This window comes from Mastigoproctus giganteus, chromosome 12 (genome assembly GCF_048544385.1).
Source record: "Mastigoproctus giganteus isolate SK-2022 chromosome 12, ASM4854438v1, whole genome shotgun sequence".
Taxonomy (NCBI): domain Eukaryota; kingdom Metazoa; phylum Arthropoda; class Arachnida; order Uropygi; family Thelyphonidae; genus Mastigoproctus; species Mastigoproctus giganteus.
This window is the reverse complement of record NC_143586.1, coordinates 119,813,598-119,837,626: the sequence shown is the minus strand read 5'-3', so window position 1 is coordinate 119,837,626 and position 24,029 is coordinate 119,813,598. Positions and strand designations below refer to the sequence as shown.

The window sequence follows — 24,029 nt, the reverse complement described above, 5'->3', positions numbered from 1 at the left end:
CTCATTCTTCAACATATAAGCGTTCTTCCTTGCATCATTTGCTACTACTACTATTTGCGCTTCATTAGGTATAAATTAGGATAAAGCCTTCAACCTATCAATTGATACTTCATTTGTATATTAAAAATTATATATATATATATATATAATGTGTGGTTTGTAAAATTGGTATAATAGTCTGGGAAAATGAAAAGTACACAAGGTGCCTGAACTAAGAGAAGTTTAAGGGATAGTTGAAAATGGAAGTGAAGTAGTGGTTAAGCAGGTGAAAGAATTTGAAAAACCTAGTACAAAAATGAACTAGGGCTGAGGAAGCAAATAATAATAATAATAATAAATAACAAATAACAATCAAATAACAAAAAAAAAATATATATATATATAAATATTATTATTATTATTTTTTTTAATTTAGAACCCCTGATTTGTCAAAAGATGAGTTCCAGAGGGGATCAGAAATGTAGCAAGTGATCTCAGGATTAGTAAACTGAGAGCACTGGGTCAAGGCTTTGTGCCTTATAGTATATATTTATAAAACTAAAATTTTGCTAAACTAAAATTTTTGTTTAAGTGTCTCCTTATTTAAAATACTTTGAAATCCCTTAATAATTATATTTTTGTTTGAACTAGTACTTTGTCATGAATAAGATTTTTTACACACCTGAATCACATTTTTATCCAGTGGCCACATGTTATATAGTTAGGAGAAAGAAACATCATCACAATGTTGCATCACTTTACAGTCCATCTACATCTAGTTGACCTTCAGCACCTTCATGAATTAGCAGAGTTTTTTTTGTGGTACTTTTCATTTATTTTAGAAGTCGTTTTACAAATGGGAAAAATTTGGAGTGAAAAGAGTCAGCAAGCAATTCTCTATTTACCAAACCTTTCTTGTGGCCATTGTTGGAGCAGAAAGAGGGTAATATTTGAAGTCTACAGCTTGTGATTTTGTTACCAAGCAATAAATGTAATTTGTTTCTTTCAGTGATTGCACAAGTATTTGCACAGGGTATTATTATCATTTGATATTTTGATAATTTTGTAATATGGTACAGAATTTTCATTATTATAAACTAAAAGTTTCTTTATTCTATTTATAAATAATAGAATAATAAATAAGATTTAAATTAAACAGAGGTTATTTATGTATAATTGGAATTTATGCTCCAGAAGATGGAAAAGAGGAATAAACAGATAAATTTTGTTTAGAATTACAAAAAGAACTAGAAAAGAATGTAAAAAAAGGACCATGTAGTTATTTTGGGAGATTATAATGCTTGGGTAGGGAATAAGCCAATAAAAAATATTATGGGATGTTATGGAGAAAATAAAGTGAATGGAAATGGATATAAATTAAGAGATTTTGCAACATTTAATAATTTAAAGATAATAAATACATTTCTTAGAAAACATGATATACATAAATATACATGGTCGGCAAGAGGTACACAATCAATAATAGACTATGTAATAGTAAATCAAAAATTAGCAAAACAATGTCGAGATAGTAAGGTGTTTAGAGGATATGATATTAATTCAGATAATTTTTTAGTGGCTTCAAAAATAGAGTTATGGGCTAAATGGAAGAAGAGAAAAGCTATTAAACAGAGGAAGGAGGAGTTAGGTTACAAAGTATATCTACTTCAAAAAGTGGGAAGTATACAAAATTTATATGAAAAAAGGCTTAAAGACGAAATAAGTAAAACATCGGAGAGAGAGAACAAATAGAAGAAGAATGGAATAATATACGAAATATAATTCAAAAGATAGCAAAAGAGACACTAGGACAATTCAGGAAAAACTATAAGAGGGGGTAAAGGATATGGAATGAAGAAATAGCTAAAGCAGTACAAGACAAACAAGATAAATATCTTAAATATATACAAAACTAGACAAGGGAGAATGAAGAAATATATAAACAAAAACATAATAAAACAAAAGATATAATAAGGAAGGCTAAAGCAGAGTCATGGGATAGATTTATAAGTACAATAGAACATGATGTTCATGGAAGACAAAATTTGGTATATAAAATGATGAAACACTTAAATAGCACAGAGAAAGACACTTCAAGAATAAATATAATAAAGGAAGAACAACGGAAAAAACATTATGAAGAATTGGGGAAAGACCCAACATATCAAACAGAAGAGATACAGTTAGACCTAATTAGTGACATACATCCGATAATGAAGGAAGAATTGAAAAAGGCATTGAAAGCTACAAAAAAATAGGAAAGCAGTGGGAATGGATGGTATAAATGGAGGAAGTATGGAGGAAGTTTTTTAAAAGATAGGATACTAAATTTATTTAATAAATGTTGGGAACAATATAAAATACCAGAGGAATGGAAGAAAGCAAAAATTATTTCAATATTTAAAAAAGGAAATAGAAATGATACAAAGAATTATAGAGGGTTGTTGTTGTTGTTGTTTGGTTTCTAGGAGCATTAGCAATTCTCGGATATTCTCGCATATTCTCCGAGAATATGCGATGGTCATTCCCTTGACCTTTCTGCATCCTCTGTATTTGGTGGTGACGGGCTCGAACCCCAGTCTAATCAAGAAGCGTGTGCTACGCACTGCTGCTCCTTCCCACCTGGCTACGGAGGCGCTCATTTTATAGAGGGATTAGCATATTAAATACAGTATATAAAATGTATAGCAAAATAATAAATAATAGAATTAAAATTATCTCTGATGAAATATTAATAGAACAGGCAGGATTCAGAAAAGGAAGATCATGTATAGATAATATATTTGTATTAAAACAAATAATAGAAAAACGAAAAGAGTTTAATTTAGAAATGCATTTAGCATTTATTTATGAATAAGCATTTGATCGAGTAAACAGACGAAAACTATGGGGCATATTGAGTTATAAAGGATACCCAAAACATCTTACAAAAATAATACAGAGTTTATATCAAGGAACAAAAATAGTAATAGATACAGGTAATAAATTAACAGAAGAAAGTATAATAAATCAAAGAGACAGGGAAGTAGCTTGTCACCAACGTTGTTTAACATATATATCAAGGATATGATATGTAAATGGAAAGAGGAAATTAATACAGGGATATATTTAAATACAAAGAATAGGATTAATACACTGTTATTTGCAGATGATCAAGTAATTATTCAAGATAGTGAAGATAATTTACAAAGAGCAGTATTTAAATTAAATCAAATAATAGAAGAATATAAAGTTAAAATATCAACAATGAAAACTAGAACAATGGCTTTTAAGGGAAAAAATAGTTATAGACAATAAAATATTAGAACAAGTAAAACATTTTAAATATCTAGGATGTGATATAACATATGATGTCGAAGAAGATATGAACCAGAAATTGGCAAAATTTCAAAATATATGTGGAACAATAAAAATAACTCTGGCTAAGAAAACAAGGAAAGAAACACAATTGAAATTTTTAAAAGTAATGGCAATACCAACACTTCTTTATCATTCTGAAACATGGATACCAAAACAATGAGACATTAAAAGAATACAAGCTGCAGAAATGAAATTTTTAAGATATGTAAAAGGACGTACAAATTTGGATAAAATACCAAATGTAAATATTAGAAAGGAATTAAGATTTACTCAATTAATGAAAAAATTATAGAATATAGACAAAGATGGAAAGAACATGTAGAAAGAATGGAAGATAATAGATTCCCTAAATTAGCTTACACATATAGAGCAAAAGGAAAACGAGACAGAGGAAGACCGAAGAAAAGATGGGCAGACCTCTTTGAGATCGGAACAGGCAGATCGCCTAATCCATGAAGGAAGACAAGACAAGACAAGTTTCTTTAATAAAACTCTTCAAAATAAGCTGTTATCATCATAATTAATTTATAGTGAAAGCTTAATTTGTCCAGTACTCACTTCTTAATCTATATTTATAAATATGGATTAAGAGGTGAGTACTTGATGAATTAAGTTTTTGCTATAAATTAATTATGAGAAAATAGACAGTACTTTATGACCTAACTATAAAAAGCTTCTAGCTGTTATCATCAGCATTGTAAACTTGTACAGGATTCAAAACTAATTCTGTCATCTTTTGAATAAATCTACACTGCAAGGTTTTATGGTGGCAACATCAGCAAAAGGCATTTTGACACTTATGGATAAATAACTAATTCCATAGTGTATCTTAAATTTGTTGATCCAGTCATCACTAACTTTGAAATCAGTATTTTTTGAAATTTGTGAAGGGAAAAAAAACAAAACTATCTTTGCCAATTAAGTATGTAAGAAAGTTTCCACTAAGTGATATTTACCCAGTTTACACTTACTCAATTCTTTTGCAATAAAACAAAAGAACAAAAAGGAATTTTGTTTGCTTCTTTTATTTCATAATAATAGACATACCAACATTGTACTTAACCCCCAGTTTGGTTGTTGTTATTGTTGTTATTTGGTTTTTAGGAGCATTAGCAACTAAGGCCATATTGCTCCAGGGATATGCGGTGGTCATTCCCTGACCTTTCCGCATCCTCCGTATTTGGTGGTCACGGGCTCAAATCCCGGTCTAATCAAGAAGTGTGTGTTACGCACTGCTGCTCCTGCCCACCTGGCTATGGAGGCACCCCCCCATTTGGTTCCTGCTTCTGAATCAAGTCACTTTAAAATATCACCTACCATCCTTTGATCTTGATAATGTTTTTTTGCTTCCTTTTACTATTGTTGTAAGACATCATAAACAATTAAAATACAACTCCACAAAAAACACGCAGTGAATAATTAGCAGCGATATAAAAGAAAAAGTTACTGCCATAAAAAACAAGTCAGCAGTCATTTTATACTGCTGAGCCCAAGAAGTTCCCTGAACAGCAGTGCTGAAACCTTCCATGGTTGAACTCATGCAGAGAGCAAGAATGACAGCTCTAGCTATCTCTACACTTCTGTTTACTTCTAAAATAGCATAAACAAACATTGATTTGTGGTATTCTAAGAAAAGTGCAACCAAGAATTCTATTCATTCAAAAAAAAAATGCTTTGTCAACAATTGAAAAAAAAAAATTTAACCAGAATATGTTTTTTTTTTTATTTTTTATGGTTCAGATTAGTGGGAGCTGGATTTGCACGGTTCAGATTAGCGGAAGCTAGGTTTGCATGGTTCAGATTATTGTAATTGCACTGTATTGGGATCTAGAGACTTAAAATAGTAATCCAGTCAAGTAAAGGAAATTATGCAGATTCCTTCTGACACTGATGTAATGCAAAATGACAAGTCTGAGAGTGACCAAGATTTGCCACACTGAGGATATTGTGAAACAGGCTGAAAATTCGAAAAGAAAAATTCGAAAAATGTTATTTGAATGAATAATTATATATATATATATATATGACTATGTTTATTTAAAAAAATAATAATTAAAAAAAAAGCACTCATTACTTTATTGTCACATCTTATAAATAACAGCATTAGTTTCAATAATTCTATTTGCCAAAGCTGCATAGTGTCTATCAAATAAAACCTCACAAACTCAGACATCAGAATGCTTGCTATACAACACAAGTTTTAGACATGACCAATGAGGAATTACGTGGGAAAGGAATCCTCTTGCCTGTCCAGTTAATGCCCTGATAAACAGCTATAGATCAGTGCTTAAGTACCCTGTGCCTAAGTACTGTATATATCATAACACTTAGGCAAAGGAAAATATTAAAACTTGGATTTAGTATTTGCACATGTCTACTTTCCCCCACCTGTACTAATAATCCTAGATCGCTGACAGATCCTTTCCACTCTTGCATGAGTCATGCATCAAACAGACTATTCCTCTGTCATTAGACATGCATTAGCCCCTAGACTATAATGAGAGATTAATTTTCCAACTTTAAGCTTCTTCAGTCTTCATTCCGGTGATAAATGAATGAAAACTGAAGAAGCTTAATGAGGCTTGATGTGCTTACATGTAAGATAAAACAGGAATAGGAAAAAAAACAAAGTTCAGGTGTTATTAATATTTTACCTGTAATAAGATGACAATCCAGGTAGTTGCATTATAGCCTTGGAAAAATCCTTGACCCACTACAGATCCAAGATCCTGCACAACAACTACTGACATTCCCATCATCACGCTGAAGAGTGCTGCAAAAAAAATTAAAATTCACATTTCATTAGAATTCCTCCTCACGCAGAATGAAATTAAATGGAAACAGAAGTTAGCAACAGAAATAATATTAAATAAAATGTTAAATAACAACAAAAATTTATTACAAAGCTGAATCTGAATTTATTATAAGTTTGAATATAAATTATAGCTCAAATTAATCTTTACTACTCTAGATAAGGGTTGAAGTGGATTATGAGAGCTAATTACCAGAATCACTATATGGCAATAAAATGTCAGTATAATATGTCTGTAAATTATGGGTATTCCAAACTCATGAACTCTGTAAAACACTGGGTGAAGTGGGGACATTAAAATGTAAACTTTACTGATTATTTCTCTGATGGGAGAAGTAAAGAGCCTCTAATCATTTCCAGATGGTGGCAAATGGCAAAGATATTTATACCTTATGGAGGATATCTAGCAATATATAACAGCAATACGTTTCATCAAGAAATGAACTGTTATGTTGTTGTTTTTTTGTTATTTGGTTTTTTAGGAGCATTAACAACTAAGGCCATATTGCTCCGGGAATATGCGGTGGTCATCCCTGACCTTTCCGCATCCTCTGTATTTGGTGGTCAGGGGCTCGAACCCCGGTCTAATCAAGAAGCGTGTACTACGCACTGCTGCTCCTGCCCACCTGGCTATGGAGGCGCCAAGAAATGAACTACTGCAATGTTTAATACACTGTAATAGATATTTTAATAAATAAGCATCACATTATAAACCCTATACCAAGTCTTTGTTCACATACAAAATGAGTAAGCATAAGGATCAAATCTGTCTTTATCAAACTGCTGATGTCATAAGTGGCGTACCTAGCCGGTGCCTAGCATCCTCACAGTCTACTGTTCTCTTCCCTGTTCCATTAATACCTGCTTAATTTTATTGATGAAACTCCTCTACATTTCTCCATTTATTTCGTTTAATGCAACATGGCTAAATTTCTTGATGTGAAAGGCTACTTTTTCTTTTGCTATATTTAATATATCCCTTCCCCATTATGGCAAGTTACTATTGCTTTGCTACTGCCTGTGACTATTGTGTATGACCAGATGTGCTGTACTAATTTTAATCCTCCTTCAGCATTCCCTCCTTTAGCAACGTGTTTATTGTGTTTTTCTATGCGAGTTTAAAATCTCCCCATCTAACCTATACTTTTATTATACTTTTTTTATTTATACTTATTATACTTTTATTACTTATTTATACTATTTTTTGTTATTACATTCTATTACAATGTAGATATCAGATCTTTAAACAAACCCACAATTTTTATTAAAAGGCAATCTCAAAATCATACTTTCTGCAGATTATTGTAGTTTTTTTTAATTTTTTTTTCAATGCAGAATCACTACCTTTTTTTTTGTAAACAATGTTTGAGGTGTCTTATTGCTTTTCCTGTTAGAAAAATTATAATCTCTTGATTAACTGACTTAGATCACAGATGAAATTTTTCAAAGGGTTATTGCTAAACAATACCATAGTAATAATCCTCTGAAAGTTCTGATTTCACCTGTGATTTTTTTTAATGTATATCACAAATTTTCAAATATCTACTCATTAAAGTTTTGATAATACCTATTTTAATTTTTTGAATCAGATTAGCTCGTAATTTATATATTGTCCAGAATTTGTTGTTTTGTAAAACCTGCAAATTTAGTCTCTCTCTCTCTCTCTCTCTCTCTCTCTTGACTAGGGCATTTAAGTCTTTTAAAGACATGCTGATAACAGGTGTGAATGTGTTGGGAGAGAGAACTACAGTAGCCAGGTCTGCAAGCCTTTGAAGGGCTCAGCAGAGATCTTAATATCACATTAAATAAGTAAATGCATTTTTAATAATTGGCAAAAAAAAGTCGAACTAAAAATATAATAAAAATGTTTTTTTTTTATTAATTCTTTTTGATTTATAATATGTTAGAATTGACTTCTTGCTTTTTAACATCCACACCTGTGGGCATATACACACATATATACATCACAAGGGGGCCCGTCTTACACTCTGCACTGAGTCCCAAGTTAACTTTCAATGAAACAACCAGGAAACTAGTAATATGGTAATCATTCATTCTCAACTGAGTGATTGCCTAATCAATGGCTTTATTGATGGCACTATAGATTAAACTTGTTCTTGCAGAGTTATTTCTAAGTACAAGAATAAAATGCAATTAAGTATTCAGAAGTACAATGGAATGCAAAGTGGCAGCAAAGTTTTTGTAAAGTTTACTGGTCTTCAGCACACAGAACCTTGCTGGGTGTTGCAGCCACCTAGAATTTTTCTGGTGGTTAAGAGTCAATATTTCACTCTTTCACCTGCCATTTTGTTTCTAGATTGTACAAAGGTAAAAAAAGACCCATCCATGGTGAGTATGCTTGTTGAAAAAAATTCTCTGGATTTTCCATATGACATGCCAGCAGGACTTGGCACATGTCCAATCAATCTGATTTTCTTCAGCATCTTAACAATTGTTAAGACGATGGTTAGTTTCTTCACATGAGGCAACATTTCCAGGTGTTTGTGATGAGCAAAGTCTGCAAGACTTGGTTGTTATTATTATTATTATTAGTTATATGGTGTAAGGAAGCCTAAGGCTTATGCTGCGCCAGCCAAAAAAAAAAAAAAAATCCTGAGTTACCCTGAGAGAGAGAGAGAGAGAGAGAGAGAGAGAGAGAGAGAGAGAGAGAGAGAGAGAGGGGAATCACCAAGAAAGAGAAAAATGATGATATCCAGCTCGGGACCCTGGGTATGCCAAGCCCATACTCACCAAATGTGAGCCCCTGTGATTAAATCTTTAAATTCAGATGCCCACTTGAAAACTGTGTATTCAAGTAGTGCAAAATCAAAAAATCACCACAAACAGTTTCCGTTGTTTCTGCAAACTGCAATAGGTTCACAGTTTTCTTGCCTTTTGTGAAATGTTCACTCTTCTTCCACTGTAGGGACCTCAAAATACATATTTAAAATAATTTCACTAAAGATAAGACACACAGATGAACATTCTTGATTATGCAGAAAACCAATATTTTAAGATGATGGCTGGAGTGACTTCTTTTTCTGAGAAACCATAACAATAAAAAAAAAAATAATAATAAATAAATAAAATTCTGTACCAGATACATAATGTCTCCTGCTGATAGCATATTTAATGTGTTTTGCATTTAAGAGTTATCAGCAGGTGTTAAAAACATTTAATTTTCAGATATTAATAAAATTCATGGATAATATGTTTTTATTTTATTAATAATAATTACATGTCGGTTACTGAAAGTATTGGTCTGTGATGACTAAAGTAGGATATATAACTTTTACATTGAAGAGATTTTAATTCAAGACTAAATGCACCATCTATAGTTGTTCCATTAAGTGTAGTATTTATCGAAAGATCTGATGACATGTCCAAGTTAAGGAAATCTGGACGTTAAAGAGGTGATACAGGATCACCTAAACAAGACAGCAGTAATAGTTCAGACACAGCATGAGTTTGTTACGGGGAAGTCTTGTCTGACCAATTTGATTGGATACTACGATGTGGTCACAAAGGAACTGGATGCAAAAAAATTATTTCGATATCATATACTTGGATTTCAGGAAAGCTTTTGATACCATTGCACATGGAAGACTGCTGTACAAATTGGAGTGGTATGGCATTAAGGCCAAGTTACTGCAATGGATAAAGGGATGGTTGAGTGGCAGATAGCAAAGAGTGGTAATAAATGGACACTGCTCTATGTGGACTAATGTTATTAGTGGAGTCCCCCAGGGTTTAGTGCTGGGCCCATTGTTGTTTTGTGTTTTTATCAATGATGTCGATGAAGGTATATCAGTCTTAATGTCAAAGTTTCAGCACAAGAAATGAAGCTAGAAAGATGGGAAAAGAAGACATCCCATGGAAGACACTACAATGACCTCCATCAAGATCACATCAATAACACTGCTTCCAATGCATGGCTCACAAGCGGGATGCTCTTCCCTGAGAATGAAGGATTCATGCTGGCCATCCAAGACCAGGTAATAACCAGAAACTATAGAAAATACATCACAAAGGAGCCCAGAATGCCAGATGACACATGTCGATGATGCCACCTGACCTCAGAAGCGATCCAACACATCACACAGGGGATGCAAGGTAATCACCCAGACGGAGTACGCTCGTAGACACGACTACGTAGCCAGGATAGTACATCAGAAGCTAGCGAGGAAATACCAGTTGACCAAAAAAATGTACCATGCTACAAGTATGAACCCCAGGCAGTAGAACTGGGGTTCGTACCTCAACCCACAAGTTGTACTGGGACCATGCCACAATAACAGATAAGACCACCCCGCACAACAGACTGGACATAACCCTTGTGGACATGATGGAAAAGGCTAAGTACCTGATTGACATAGCAGTGCCCAACACTAGCAATGTTCAGAAAACCCATGGGGAAAAAATTGGAAAGTACACAAAACTGAGACATGAGGTCAAGGAGATGTGGCATATGCAAGAAGTAATGACCATCCCAATCATCGTGTCAACCACGGATATGGTGCCAAAGACCCTACATAGCAGCCTAGAGCAATAAGTCTCACAGAGAACACCTACAAGGAATTCCAGGAAGTTGCAATCCTGAACACCTGTAGGATAGTCAGAGAGTTCCTCGACCAACAGTAACACCAGACATTACAACCATCCTGTGTACTTGGTAGTAGTACCTGTCACGGAATGGAATCCCCCAATCAGGGAGAAATAATATAAGAGTAACAACAACAATAACAATAATAATAATAATTAATGTTCTTTCTCTTCCAAATTCTCTCCACTCTCTGTCTCATTAACATTCTGTTTCTGCTACATACCTTTTCTATACATCCTTCCATTGGTACTATTCTTCTGACTCGGCATCTATAATTCCCCCTCTTTCTTTCCAACCAGTCCAAACACATGCCACAATCAGTTAGCATCCATTTACTGTCCAACTTCAAACTCACAGAACCAACCTTTCTTTTTCCTCATTTATTTATTCCTACAACTTCTGTTTTCTGGAACAACTTTTCTTCACATTTAATTCCTGAAAATTACAATCAACAGAAATTCAAGTACCTCCCACCTTCTCAACACATGCATTGTACTAAATACTATAGTCTCTAATACCTTTTTTTTTTGTGTTTGAGGTCTCAAAAAAAAAAAAAAAAACATAGAAATAAATCATTAACATGTGATCTAAGTATGGCGAGGAACTTGGTGGCCAATTTATGTTACCAAAAGGAGACAATGTAATTTGGAAACATTTTCTTTAAAATATTCATAAAAAACAAAAATAAACATTTCCATAAAGTGTCCATGGAAAGTCTTGCAGCGACTGCTATAGCATGATACCGTTGAAAACAGACATTTCGTAAGTTGACTCCTTTTTTGCGAAAATCCTCTCTTACAAATTCTTCTCATATAGGACTCAAGTATTGTCACAGCTGAGCCATCGGCACTTTCATTAAAGTATGGTGCAATGATGCCAAAAGCACATACCACACAACAAATGGTAACAATATGGCTGTAAAGTGGCTGTTCATTGGGATGACATGGATTTTTGGAAGCCCAATATTTAAAATTTGTTTATTTACATAACTATTCAAATGAAAGTGGGCTTCATCATTCCTGATGAGGCCCACTCTCTCGTCATCCCTATTCCATCCCTCGTCATCATTCACCTTCAGTTGGAAAAATGGCAAAAATTCAAACATGTATCCAAATCATGCACAAGCAATTGTTGAACCATTTGCATTTTACGCAGATAGAACATTAATTGATATTCAATATAGGATGTACATTCATTATAATATGTTCAATTCTCTTGATTGTACCATTGCTCTGATTTTTTTCAATGTTTTCTGAAATTTGCACCACACAGATTTGATCTGGAGGTCCCATATCTGGTACAGATGCTGTTGTTTATAAACTTGTAAATCCAATGTTTAATGGAATTTTGAGTTAAAGCACTACCACTTCTTCTATCATCTTCCAATATTGAAGAACTGCCTAAATTCATGTTGAGTATCCACAACAGAGTTTCAGAACTAGTTATTATTGTTATTTGGTTTTTTTTTTAGGAGCATTAGCAACTAAGGCTATATTGCTCCGGGAATATACGGTGGTCATTCCCTGACCTTTCCGCATCCTCCGTATTTGGTGGTTATGGGCTCGAACCCCGGTCTAATCAAGAAGCGTGTGCACGCACTGCTGCTCCTGCCCACCTGGCTACGGAGGCGCCTTCAGATTTGATTTGATTTGATTTTGGATTTTATTGGCGCATTAGCAACTAGGGCTATAATGCGCCAAGACCAGGTATATATAAAAATTAATATATAAATATAAAACCTAATTAATTAGGCCACCATGTCCAGATTTAATAACAAATATTTAAAAAGATAAATCAATAAAAGAAATAACAATAACATATAAATTTTAAATATGATTAAAAACCTTTATTGCTTTCAAAAAGCTAAAAATAGCAGACACATTTTCATTGTCGGATAAAATCTGACTGAGTGTATATGGCTCAGTCAGATGGATAAAAGCGGTAAAACGGATATTGCTAAAATCTGGACAGTCAACTAAAATGTGTCTAATAGATAAAATTGTGCCACAGGACTCACACATAGGAGGGTCATCAGCCCTCAGCAAATATGAATGAGTCAAATGACTATGTCCTATGCGGGTCCGGGCAAGAACAACTTCCTCCTTACGATTCCTGCACAGACTAGACTGCCACGGTTCAATTACAGGCTTTATAAGATATAATTTATTCGCAGTCTCTCTATTCCACGAGTCCTGCCATTGGGAGTGCCATTGTTTTGGTGTATTATTTGCCTGTAGTCTGTATAGGGGACTGACAGGCAGCGGTTATTATTGGGAATTGCTGATTTGGCTGCGGCGTCAGCCAAATCATTTCCCCTAATCCCAATGTGGCTGGGAATCCAGCAGAAGCGGATATCATATTCACGTCCACGGAGGAAGTGAATCTTCTGCTGAATACTAGACAGAACTGGATGAGGATTATATCTCACAGATATTAAAGCCTGTAACATGCTGAGAGAGTCGTTGGTATTGGCATTCACTAATGTGATCCAAGGCTAACTCTATAGCGTGCAGCTCTGCAGTAAATATGCTGCATTCAGAGGGAATATGCTCCAATGTAGTGCTGTCTGTAAAGACAGCAGCAGATCCCACATATGATTCCGACTTCGAACCGTCTGTGTAGATTGGCGCGAAGTCGGAATATTCAGTTCGGTGTGCTGAATGAAGCTGCAGGTAGACAGATGATGGAGTGTCCGACTTTCCCCAATTTCTAAGAGACAAGTCACATTTCGGGACATGAGCATGCCAGGGTGGAAAGGGTTGCTTTGGTGTTTGAGCAACCTTGTCTACCTTGATATTAAGTTCTTTGAGTAGCTCTTGGAGACGAATACCAAAAGGACGATTGGCAGTCTTACGGGTATCATATAAATTTTCCCATCGTGGTTCAAAAACGAAGGGCCACGTAGGATGGTCTGGCAGGAATTTCAGTTTTAAAGCGTACTTTAAAGACAACTGCTAACGTCGAAGCGATAACGGTGGTTCGTTTGCTTCGACGTATAAGCTCTGGACAGGAGATGTGCGATATGCTCCAGTAGCAATACGTAGGGCCTGATGATGGACGGGGTCCAGCCATCGAAGGACACTGTCTCTGGCTGAGGAATATACCTGGGACCCATAATCTAGTTTGGATCGCACAAGTGCACGGTAAAGCCAAAGAAGGGTCCATCGGTCTGCTCCCCAAGATGTAGAGGAGAGCGAGCGGAGAATATTAAGCCCACGTGTGCACTTTGTGCGGAGCTGACGGATATGATTCAAAAAGGTCAGTTTTTTATCGAATATGAGTCCCAAGAATTTTGTGTTCGCTGCTACTGGAATAGCATTTTGTCCGAGCCTTAATTCAGGTTCAGGATGAAGATTATGCTTGCGACAAAAATGTACGCAAACGGTTTTCTCCGGCGAGAACCTGAAGCCATTCGCAAGTGCCCAGGAATTCAGACTATCAATGGCTTTCTGCAGTTGTCTTATAATAACCCTCATGTTGCACGACTGACAAAAAATGCTAAAGTCATCAACATAGAGGGCACTGTTTACAGTTGGAGGAAGTTGTTCTGTGATGGAATTTATTTTGATGGCAAAAAGCGTGACACTTAAAACTGATCCTTGTGGTACTCCCTCCTCTTGGCTAAAGGAGCGAGAGAGTGAGGATCCCACACGAACTTGGAACGATCGATTGGCTAAAAAGTTTTGAATAAAAAAGGGGAGATGCCCTCTAAGGCCTAGGCTATGTAAATCTTTTAAAATGCCAAATCTCCAAGTTGTGTCATACGCTTTCTCCATGTCAAAGAACACCGACATCAAGTGTTTGCATTTTAGGAAAGCATCTCGGATGGATGCTTCCAATCTAATAAGATGGTCCAAAGTGGACCAGTTCCTTCGGAAGCCGCACCGGTGTTGGAGAGCAGGTCATTTGATTCGAGATACCATATTAAACGAGAATTAACCATTCTCTCCAGGATTTTGCACAGACAGCTAGTCAGAGCAATAGGACGATAATTGGTGGTGACTTTTGGATCCTTTCCTGGCTTAGGAAATGCAAGAACGATTGCCTTTCGCCAGGAGTCCGAAAACTGCCCTTCAGTAAAGATTCTGTTATACAGAAAGAGCAGACAATCCATAGATTTTGGTGAAAGATGTTTAATCATTTCATAATGGATGCCATCTGGTCCAACGGCACTTGCTTTGGAAAGAGCAAGGGCTCTTTTCAGTTCCTGGATAGTGAAATCCCCGTTGTAGGGATAAATGCTCTTAGATTTAAAGTTAAGTGCCTGTTTTTTGATTTTATATTTCAGGACCAGGAACTCTGGGGAATACGAAGATGTTGTAGAGATGTTAGAGAATGTTTCCCCAAGAGAATTGGCTATTGCAGTTGGATCTGCAATAGCGCATCCATTATAATCTAGGATTGAAGAAGGGTGGGATGTATATTTTCCCTTCATTTTCCGGATTTTATCCCAGACTACCTTAGAGTCGGTAGACTGGTTAATAGATGATGTAAAACGGATCCACGATTCCTTTTGACTCTGACGGCGGATATATCGTGCTTTGGCTCGTGCACGTTTAAAGGCTATAAGGTTGGTCGTGGTAGGATATCGGCGGAATATCCCTCACGCTTTGTTTTGAGCCTTTTTTGCTGCTGTGCATTGTGAATTCCACCAAGGTTTGGGAAATGGTGGAAACCGGGCAGATGTTTTTGAAACAGCATTCGCAGCTGCTTGGACAATATTTTCTGTGATGTACTTAACTGCATCATTGATAGGCTCTTGACTGACTGTGCTAAGATCAAAATTTGCCTGATGTTGGAAGGCAGTCCAGTCAGCCTGATCAATCTTCCACCGTGGTAACCTGAAGGGAAGACATTGTCTCCCACTGTGTAACGAGGCTATCACAGGGAAGTGATCACTTCCGTATGGATTCTCCTCCACTTCCCAAGTGAGTGAAGGGAGTAGAGAAGGGGAGCAGATAGAGAGATCAATGGCAGAAAAAGTACAGGTAGGCATGTGGAAGAAGGTATTTGCTCCAGTATTTAGAAGGGAAAGGTCATTGTCATTTAGCATATGCTCTATAACTCGTCCCCTTCCACTGATGTTAGCACTACCTCACAGGGTGTTATGTCCATTAAAATCCCCAAGAAGTAAGAAAGGGGGAGGCAACTGCGTTAGAAGATCATCACGGTCTTCCTGGGAGATGTCAGTCCCAGGTGGCAAATAGATAGAGCAGACCGTTAATAAAATTCCCACCGTAAGACGAATTGCAACAGCTTCTATGCTAGTTGTAATTAGCAAGGGCTGCACTGGGGTCTGGTTACCCACAAGGATAGCCACTCCCCCATGTACAGAGCCATCCGCAATTCTATCCTTTCGAAAAATTGTGATGTTGTGCATGGTGGGATCGTCATTTGCCTTTAGATATGTCTCCTGCAAGCAAAAGCAAACTGGCTCGTGCTTTTGCAGGAGGGCCTTGATGTCATCAATATTTCGCCGGAATCCACGACAATTCCATTGTAGGAATTTAGCCATTATTTTGGGTTGGTGGGTCCATCGGCTTCCTAGGTGCTGAGGGCTTACTTTTATCAGTCTTGGGTTTATCTTTTTTGGGGAAGAATGGACGCTGTCCCGTGTCCATTTCTTCCTCCGCAAAGAGTTCCAAGACTGAATCTTCGGGTACCTCCTTCTACTCGACATCCATGTTTTCTTGGGTTCTAGGGGGGGGACTTCCCCTTTCTTATTCTTTTCTTTCATAATTTCCTTTGTTGCTTGTGGAGCATTAGGAGGTACTGATATAGGAGTGGCAGCTGATTGGTTCTTCTGTGCAGGTTTTTGAGAACTTAAAAGATAACGCACGATGGGAGTGAAAGACTCCTTTGGAGGAATGGTCATGTCCGTCTGAGTTCCGACGGAACATCTCCCTGCTACATTCTGGGCGTAGGTAGGTTTGTTGATATTCAGGGGTTTTACCAATTTCCTTGCCTCCTGGTATGATATATTTAGCTCTGCCTTCAGCCGTTGAATTTCTTTTTCTTCTTTCCACCTCTGGCATGCTCGTGAATAGGCCAGGTGTTCGCCTTCGCAGTTAATACAGGTGGGTTTTGCGGCTGAACATGCTGTTGTTTCGTGGTCCTTTGCACCGCATCAAGCGCATGCAAGGACACCACAGCAGGCCATTTGAGAGTGTCCATACTTCTGGCATTTAAAACACCGTAAAGGGTTCGGAACGTATGGACGCACTAAACAATTGATGTATCCAGCTTTAATCTCATCAGGAGGTTTAGGAGAGTTAAAAGTCAGGATAACGCTCCTGGTTTTAACAAGTTTTCCATCCCTTCGCGCAGTAATTCTTTTGACGGCAATAACTCCCTGTGGTTTTAATTTGGAGCAGATTTCCTCCTCGGTTACGTCAAGAAGGTCCCACTCCGAAATGACACCTCTCGATGAATTGATTGTTCTGTGTGGTGTCACTGTTATAGGGATTCCTCCGATTGATGTTGTTCGGAGTAGATGTTCAGATTGCCTGTCATTTTTAGTTTCAATTAAAAGGTCTCCAGAACGAAACCTCTTAACTGATTTGGGTGAACCTGCTAACCCGTCTAACCCTTTTTGAATAAAAAAGGGCGACATTTTACCAATCGGTGTTTGATTGGTAGAATGCATAATTAAGAACCTTGGGACAGGCCCTGATGGTAATTCCGTTCGCTGCCTCTTTTTAGCAATAATGCTATCTGAATCTTTGTCGTTGGTTTCGGATAGGGACCGGGTTGGGGCCCCTGAAGAAATAGGTTTATCAGGATTCATAGAAATTTTATTTGGTTCAGTGCCCGGGCTCCCCACCCACCACAGAGCCCAAAGGGATGCCCACTACCCGGCATGCAATAAATGCGCTCGGGAGTGGAACGCCAGGGCTACCCAGACACCATACCCGCACCGCAGCCAGCCTGAATCCTGTCCCTCGGACCGTGAGGGGAGGGGCATGGCATTGACACGGTTGACCCTCGCAGGCGAGCCTACTAGCCGATTGATCCTAGCCGGGCCTTCCAGGGGCCAAAGTGGTGTATTGAAGCTGGGCCCCTCAACCACCAGGATCCCCCTTTCCGAATTTCCACGGGTCGCAGCGCACGGCAAACACACCGGATTCCATTGATGTAAGCCTGGAACCTGGGCTGTGGGCGTTGGGATCCCAGTGATGCTAATCTGGAGGTCCAGCAGTGTCACTGGGAGGTCCCCTCACCACGTACAGGTGCCCACGTCGAGGGGCGCCTTCAGAACTAGTAATGGCATTAGTAGTGGCAAGCTTATACTGTGTAAAGATGCAGAATTTGAATATGGTAAGCACAATGTGTATAAATAGGCAGGCAGGCGAGAAGGTGAAAAGAAGGAGTAATTCTCTTGGTTAAGAAGCACATAGAATCTAAGGCAGTACACCCAGATGATATGGGTAGCTAGAGCAATATTCAGTAGTCAGTTGTAGAATATAAGCACTGGTAAAAATAAAATGATAGCATTAGTATTTGTAGAGGCATGTGATACAAGAAAGCAAGCTTATTCAGCATCAGCCAAAAAAAAAAAAAAAAAAAAAAAAAAAAACTTCCCATTTCAACCATACATTTGTGCCAAAAGGTTGTCCAGTTCTTCCTTGAATTTATTTAAGCTATCAACTTCCAGAACGACAGATGGAAATTTGTTCCAGCAATCAACCACTTGATTGGTAAAGGCAAATTTCCACAGATCTATTCTGCAACTGTCTTTCCTCAAATTGAATTTATGCCCACTCAAGTGCGTAATCTGAGCAAGAGGAAGAATTCCCTCAGCACTGAGCTTGCTCAAACCATTCAAAGCCTTACACCCAATCAAATCACCTCACAAGTGTCTAGTCTCCAGATGCAGCAATTTTCAGAACTTAAGCCTTTCCTGGAAAGAGCACGCCTGTGTTCCCATTACCAATCTCGTTGCCCTTCACTGTACTCGCTCCAGCAGCTCTATATCCTTCCTAAAATTAGGACTCCAGACCTGTATGCAGTACTCAAGGTGTGGACTGACCATTGCCTCATACAACAAATCACCTCCTTATGCCTGCTAGCAAAATTTCTGTATATCATTGACAAGACCCCATGAGGTGCTCTGGCAGCCTGTCTGCACTGCTCAGAAATCATATCTGACTGCACAATCACCTGAAGATCTTTTTCATTCTCCACAACCCTGAGTGTAGTACCGCACAGTTGGTACATTACTCTGGGGTTACTGCTACCCATATGTATGTAGTACATTGCATTTGTCAACGTTGAACTTCAGCTGCCACTTCTCGGCCCATCTGCTCAACTTTTCTAGATCTTGTTGCAGTAATGTGCTGTCATTACTGTCATTAAAAATGCGGCCAATCTTAATATCATCTGCAAACTTGGACATTAAGCCTAAAACACCTCCATCAATATCATTGATAAATATAGAAACAACAATGGGCCCAACACCGAACCCTGGTGAACTCCACTAATACCATTAGTCCAAGAAGAGCAGCATCCATTGATTACCAGTGTCTTCTCCCACTCAATCGTCACTTTATCCATAGCAGCAATTTACCCTTAATGCCATACTGCTCCAATTTGCACAGCAGTCTTTCATGTGCAACAGTATTAAAGGCTTTCCTGAAATCCAAGTACATAATATCAAAATTATTTTTTTCTTTCCAGTTTCTTTGTGTGAACATTATAGTACCCAATCAAATTGACCAGACAAGAATTTCCTGTAATAAAACCATGTTGTGTCTGAACTATAACTGCAGTCTTGTCTAGATGATATTTCAACTTCCACTTCCACAACAGGCGCAATTTTGTTCCGACAGTCAACCACCACCTGCTGAAGGCAAACTTCCATACATCTATCCTGCAACATTCTTCTTCAGTTCGAATTTATGCACCTCGTGTGTATCGATTCAGCAAGAGGAAGAATTTCATCAACCTTGAGTTTACTCAATCCATTCAAGCCCTTAAAACACTTCAATCAGATCTCTTTGCAAGTGCCCAGTCTCCAGTCTTCAGTTCTGCAATTGGCAGAACTGAAGCCTTTTCTTGATAAGAGCACCCTTTGTTCTCCTCACTAATCTCGTTGCCCTTCTTTGCAACCATTCCAGCAACTCTATATGCTTCCTAAAATAAAGCATCCAAACCTGTATGTACTGCTCAAAACATGGCCTGACAATTGCCTTACACAATAGGATAATCACCTGCTAATCCATTCTAGCAAAATTCCTGTATATATCACTGACAAAAGCTCATGAGCTGCCCTGGCAAATTTTCTGCACTGCACAGAGAATTTCATGCCTGATTGCACAATTACCTCCAGGTCTTTTTCATTTTCCAATGCCCCGAGTATAGTACCACACTATTGATACATTAATCTGGAATTATTGCTACTCATATGCAGTAACTTATATTTGTCAATGTCAAACTTCAACTGCCATTTCTCAGCCCATAAGCCTAATTTTTCTTGATCTGGCTGCAGAAGCTTAACTTGATTACTGTCATTAACACTCCAAACTTTTGTTCCATCTGCAAACTTAGACATTAAGTCTGATATAGATCTATGATTTTTCACTGATACATATTAAAACAAAAATAGGCCCAGAACTGAAAACTGGGTGACTCCTGGGTTCAGTGCTGTCCCATTTTTGCTCCAATATGTACAGTTTCAAAAACAGTACTCCAATTTGTATAGCAGTCTTTTATGTGCAACAGCCTTCCTGAAATCCAAGTATATGATTTCAAAATTACTTTTTTTCATCCTGCCCCTTTGTTATTGCATCATAGTACATAATCAAATTTGCCAGAGAAAATCGCCCCTTAACAAATTCATGCTATGACTGCAGTATAATTGCATCCCGGCCTAGATAGTCCTGCATTACTTCTTTAACCAGTGACCCCACGATTTTCCCTGAAACAGGCATTAAGCTAAGAGGTCTGTACTTACTGATGTAAGTACCTTTTGATCTTCCCTTTTTTTGTGAATTGGAGATACATTTGCACATCTCCGTGCAAATGTGAGATGTGCAAAAAAAAACAGATGTGAATATTGTAACATAACCAGTAGCGCAGAAGAATATTAGGGTTTTAATTGTAATAAATAAGTATTTTAAAGGTTTTAATAACTTTTTGGGCATATATCTTTTGTATTTAGTTAAGGATATAAATAATTTAACATTGTGATTGTTACGATATAGCGTAACTTGATAGGTATATCTATAACGTAAAACTATGTAGCAGAATACGTATTGCTGCATTAGCTCAGTATAGTATTGTATAGTCGAGTGTAGTACAGTATAAAGAATTAATCAATTAAATTTATTAGTCTTATTAATTACATTGTACTCAAATGGAAATCATGCCCCAGACCAGAGCAGCAAAGCAATGTGCACAAAGTAGCAGGAGTGCTGTGGCTAGTGGGAGAACTGAAGGGGAGATTCTCCAATGCATCACAGTCTAAAAAATGTGCAACTTGTGAAATGTTTGCAGAGCCATCTGGAACAAGCCATGATCCAGCCAAGGAGGATGTCTTTGTGTGTGTGTGTGTGTGTGTGTGTGTGTGTGTGTGTGTGTGTGTGTGTGTGTGTGTGTGTGTGTGTGTGTGTGCGCGCGCTAGGTGCACAGAGTGTCAAGAAATTAACCAACTCAGGTTTCTGATGGGTGTCTATGAGAGCTTGAAGAGTAGGGTAGATGCCCTTGATGGAATTGAAATGGGGGCCCATTAAACTCTCAGCTGCCTAACTCAATATCAGAGCTCAATCTTGTGTTTGGCAACACAGCAGCAACCTACAGGGCACAATGTGCTGGTCCCACAATAGCTAGTTATTTTTGCTGACTCTATTGTCAGGGAGATGGGAATTATATTAAGGAAAAAAAGGATGGGAGGAACAGGCCAGGGTACTTCTGCCAGGGGCAAAAGTTAATGATGTTGTAGAGGAGATATCAACTTTTAAGGGCACAAAAAACATTTAAGAGTGATATTGTACTCGATGGCACTAATGACATTAAGAGTAGGAAATTTACACACTTACTTAACAAGTACAGGTCAATGTTGAAAGAAAGTCATGGGTTAGGATTAAATTTGAAAGTTCCTGCAATTCTGTCCAGACACAATAGGAGGAAGCATACAATGAGAGCCTTGTCAATCAATTTGGCCCAGGAGAGATTGTGCAAGGCTCGTGGGGTAGAATTTTTCATGTAGTCTGTGCTAGTTAACAGGAGAGACTGTTTCTAAAGGGATGGGATACACTTAAATAGAAAGGGTGCAAAAATATTTGCTGATGCTATCGAGGCAGTGTTAGGTGTCAGAAAACTGCTAGTTTGGGGGGATTCACAGACTAATAAATTAATAACAGATACAGGCAGAGGTGAAAGTGATCCTTGAACTGCTTCTATTTGAATGAGCAGCAGCCTGGAAAGCGAGGTACTGGGGATTTCAAGGATTGCTGGGAGTCATCATGGAGCAAGTAAATACATGTACTGTGTTAGGGTAACTAAGAGTAAAAACAGGTGCATGAATACTTGCATACACTCCAATGTTCAAATTGAGGAAAGACAGATGCAGGATAGATATGCAGAAGATTTCCTTTAGCCAGTGGGTAGTTGGTTGGTGGAACAGACTTCCATCCTTTGTTGTGGAAGTTGATAATCTAAATAAATTTAAGGCTGAGCTGGACAGGTATTTGGAAAGAATGGAGGGGTGGCAATGGGAGCGGTTTTTTTTTTTTTTTTTTTTTTGGCTGATGCTGCATAAGCTTGCTTTCTTGCATCATATGCCTCTAATAATGCTAATGCTAGGAGTATAGTAAACAATTTTGATGAATTTGAGGTGCTGGTGATGATTATCAAAGGCTGACAATTGTTGGGTTATTACAGACATGGTGTCACACATAGATAAGAGATGCAGAATTGGAATTTGGGGAGCACAATGTGTACAGCAGGGTTGACAAGATGGAAGGGGTGAGGGCTGATGCTGTTAGTTAAGAAGCACATAAAATATAAGGAAATGCATCCAGTTGACATGCATGGACAGTGCAGTGTTGAGTCAGTTTGGTGTGACATAAGCAATGGGAAAACCAAGTTGAGAGTAGGTGTGTTAGCATTATCATTAGTTCAGGCATATAAGGCAAGAAAGCATGCTTATACAGCACCAGTCAAAAAAAAAAAATCTTCCAATTTTACCCATCTGGTCACTCCAAATGTTTGTCTAGTTCAGCCTTAAATTTATTTACGCTATCAACTTCCACAACAACAGATGGAAGTCTGTACCAGCAATCAACTACCCGCTGGCTAAAGGCAAACTTCTGCACATCTATTTTTTTTTTTTTTTTTTTGTTAGTTGTTGACGCATCAGCTTCTGTGGCCATAATGCACCTCCCAAAATTTTTTTTTGTATTATCTACTCTGTTCCAAGCCTGAGGTGGGATTCGAACCCAGAACCTTTGGGTTGCCAGGCAGGCACTTTACCCACTCCGCTAGCCCGGTTGGCTCTGCACATCTATTCTACAACTGTCTTTCCTCAAATTGAATCTATGCACCTCTCAGGTTCTTAATCCAAGCAAGTGGAAGTATCCCATCAGCATTGAGTCTGCTCAAACCATTCAAAGCCTTATACACCTCGACTCGTGGTAGAGAAGAAAAATGCACGGGATGTGTTATAGGCTTAACGACTCTGATCAGTACAATGAACAACTGTACAGAGAAATATAGTAGGCCAGTAAATTAGATTGTCTTAGAATGGAGGATTTTAAGTTCCCAGATATAGACTGGAACTTGTGGGTTGGTCACTCACACACTAGAAGAACTTTTGTGGATTTATTGGATGATTGTTTTCTACAGCAGCATGTTCGAGAGGCAACCAGAGGGAGTAATACTCTTGATCTGATTATAAGCAGTGATTATTCATGCGTTAAGAAACTGTAGATAAAGGAAGCACTAGGTGGCACTATGTGGGATTTACTCAGGAACTACCATCAGGGGCAAAAGAGTTTTTGCTTTAGTAAAGGTGACTATGGTGGTCTCAGACATTTTTTAAATTCTATCATCATTCTTCAGAGGGACCAACTGATGATGTTACCAACAGCAAATTGGAAGCTACTAGGCTTTTCATGCCAACTAAGAAATAAGGTTCAAGGTTTAGGCCTAAATGGATGACAGACGAACTAATGAGAGTCGTGGTAGAGAAGAAAAATGCATGGAACGTATATAAATTTTCATGAGACACAGATGCCTATTGTAGATATAAGCTAGTCTGCAATCAAGTCACAAAGG

At 37.7% G+C, this 24,029-nt stretch overlaps 1 protein-coding gene across 5 annotated transcripts in view; it reads right to left on the bottom strand.

Moving 5' to 3' along the window:
• LOC150077364 (UDP-N-acetylglucosamine transporter-like) overlaps window positions 1-24,029 on the bottom strand; it is a 392,219-nt gene that overhangs the window by 98,920 nt on the left and 269,270 nt on the right. For all 5 annotated transcript variants that reach the window (XM_090386783.1, XM_090386784.1, XM_090386781.1 and 2 more), the window contains one exon: window positions 5,994-6,112. In XM_090386783.1, the coding sequence (XP_090242909.1) occupies window positions 5,994-6,112 (119 nt within the window). The remainder of the gene's footprint in view (window positions 1-5,993; window positions 6,113-24,029) is intronic.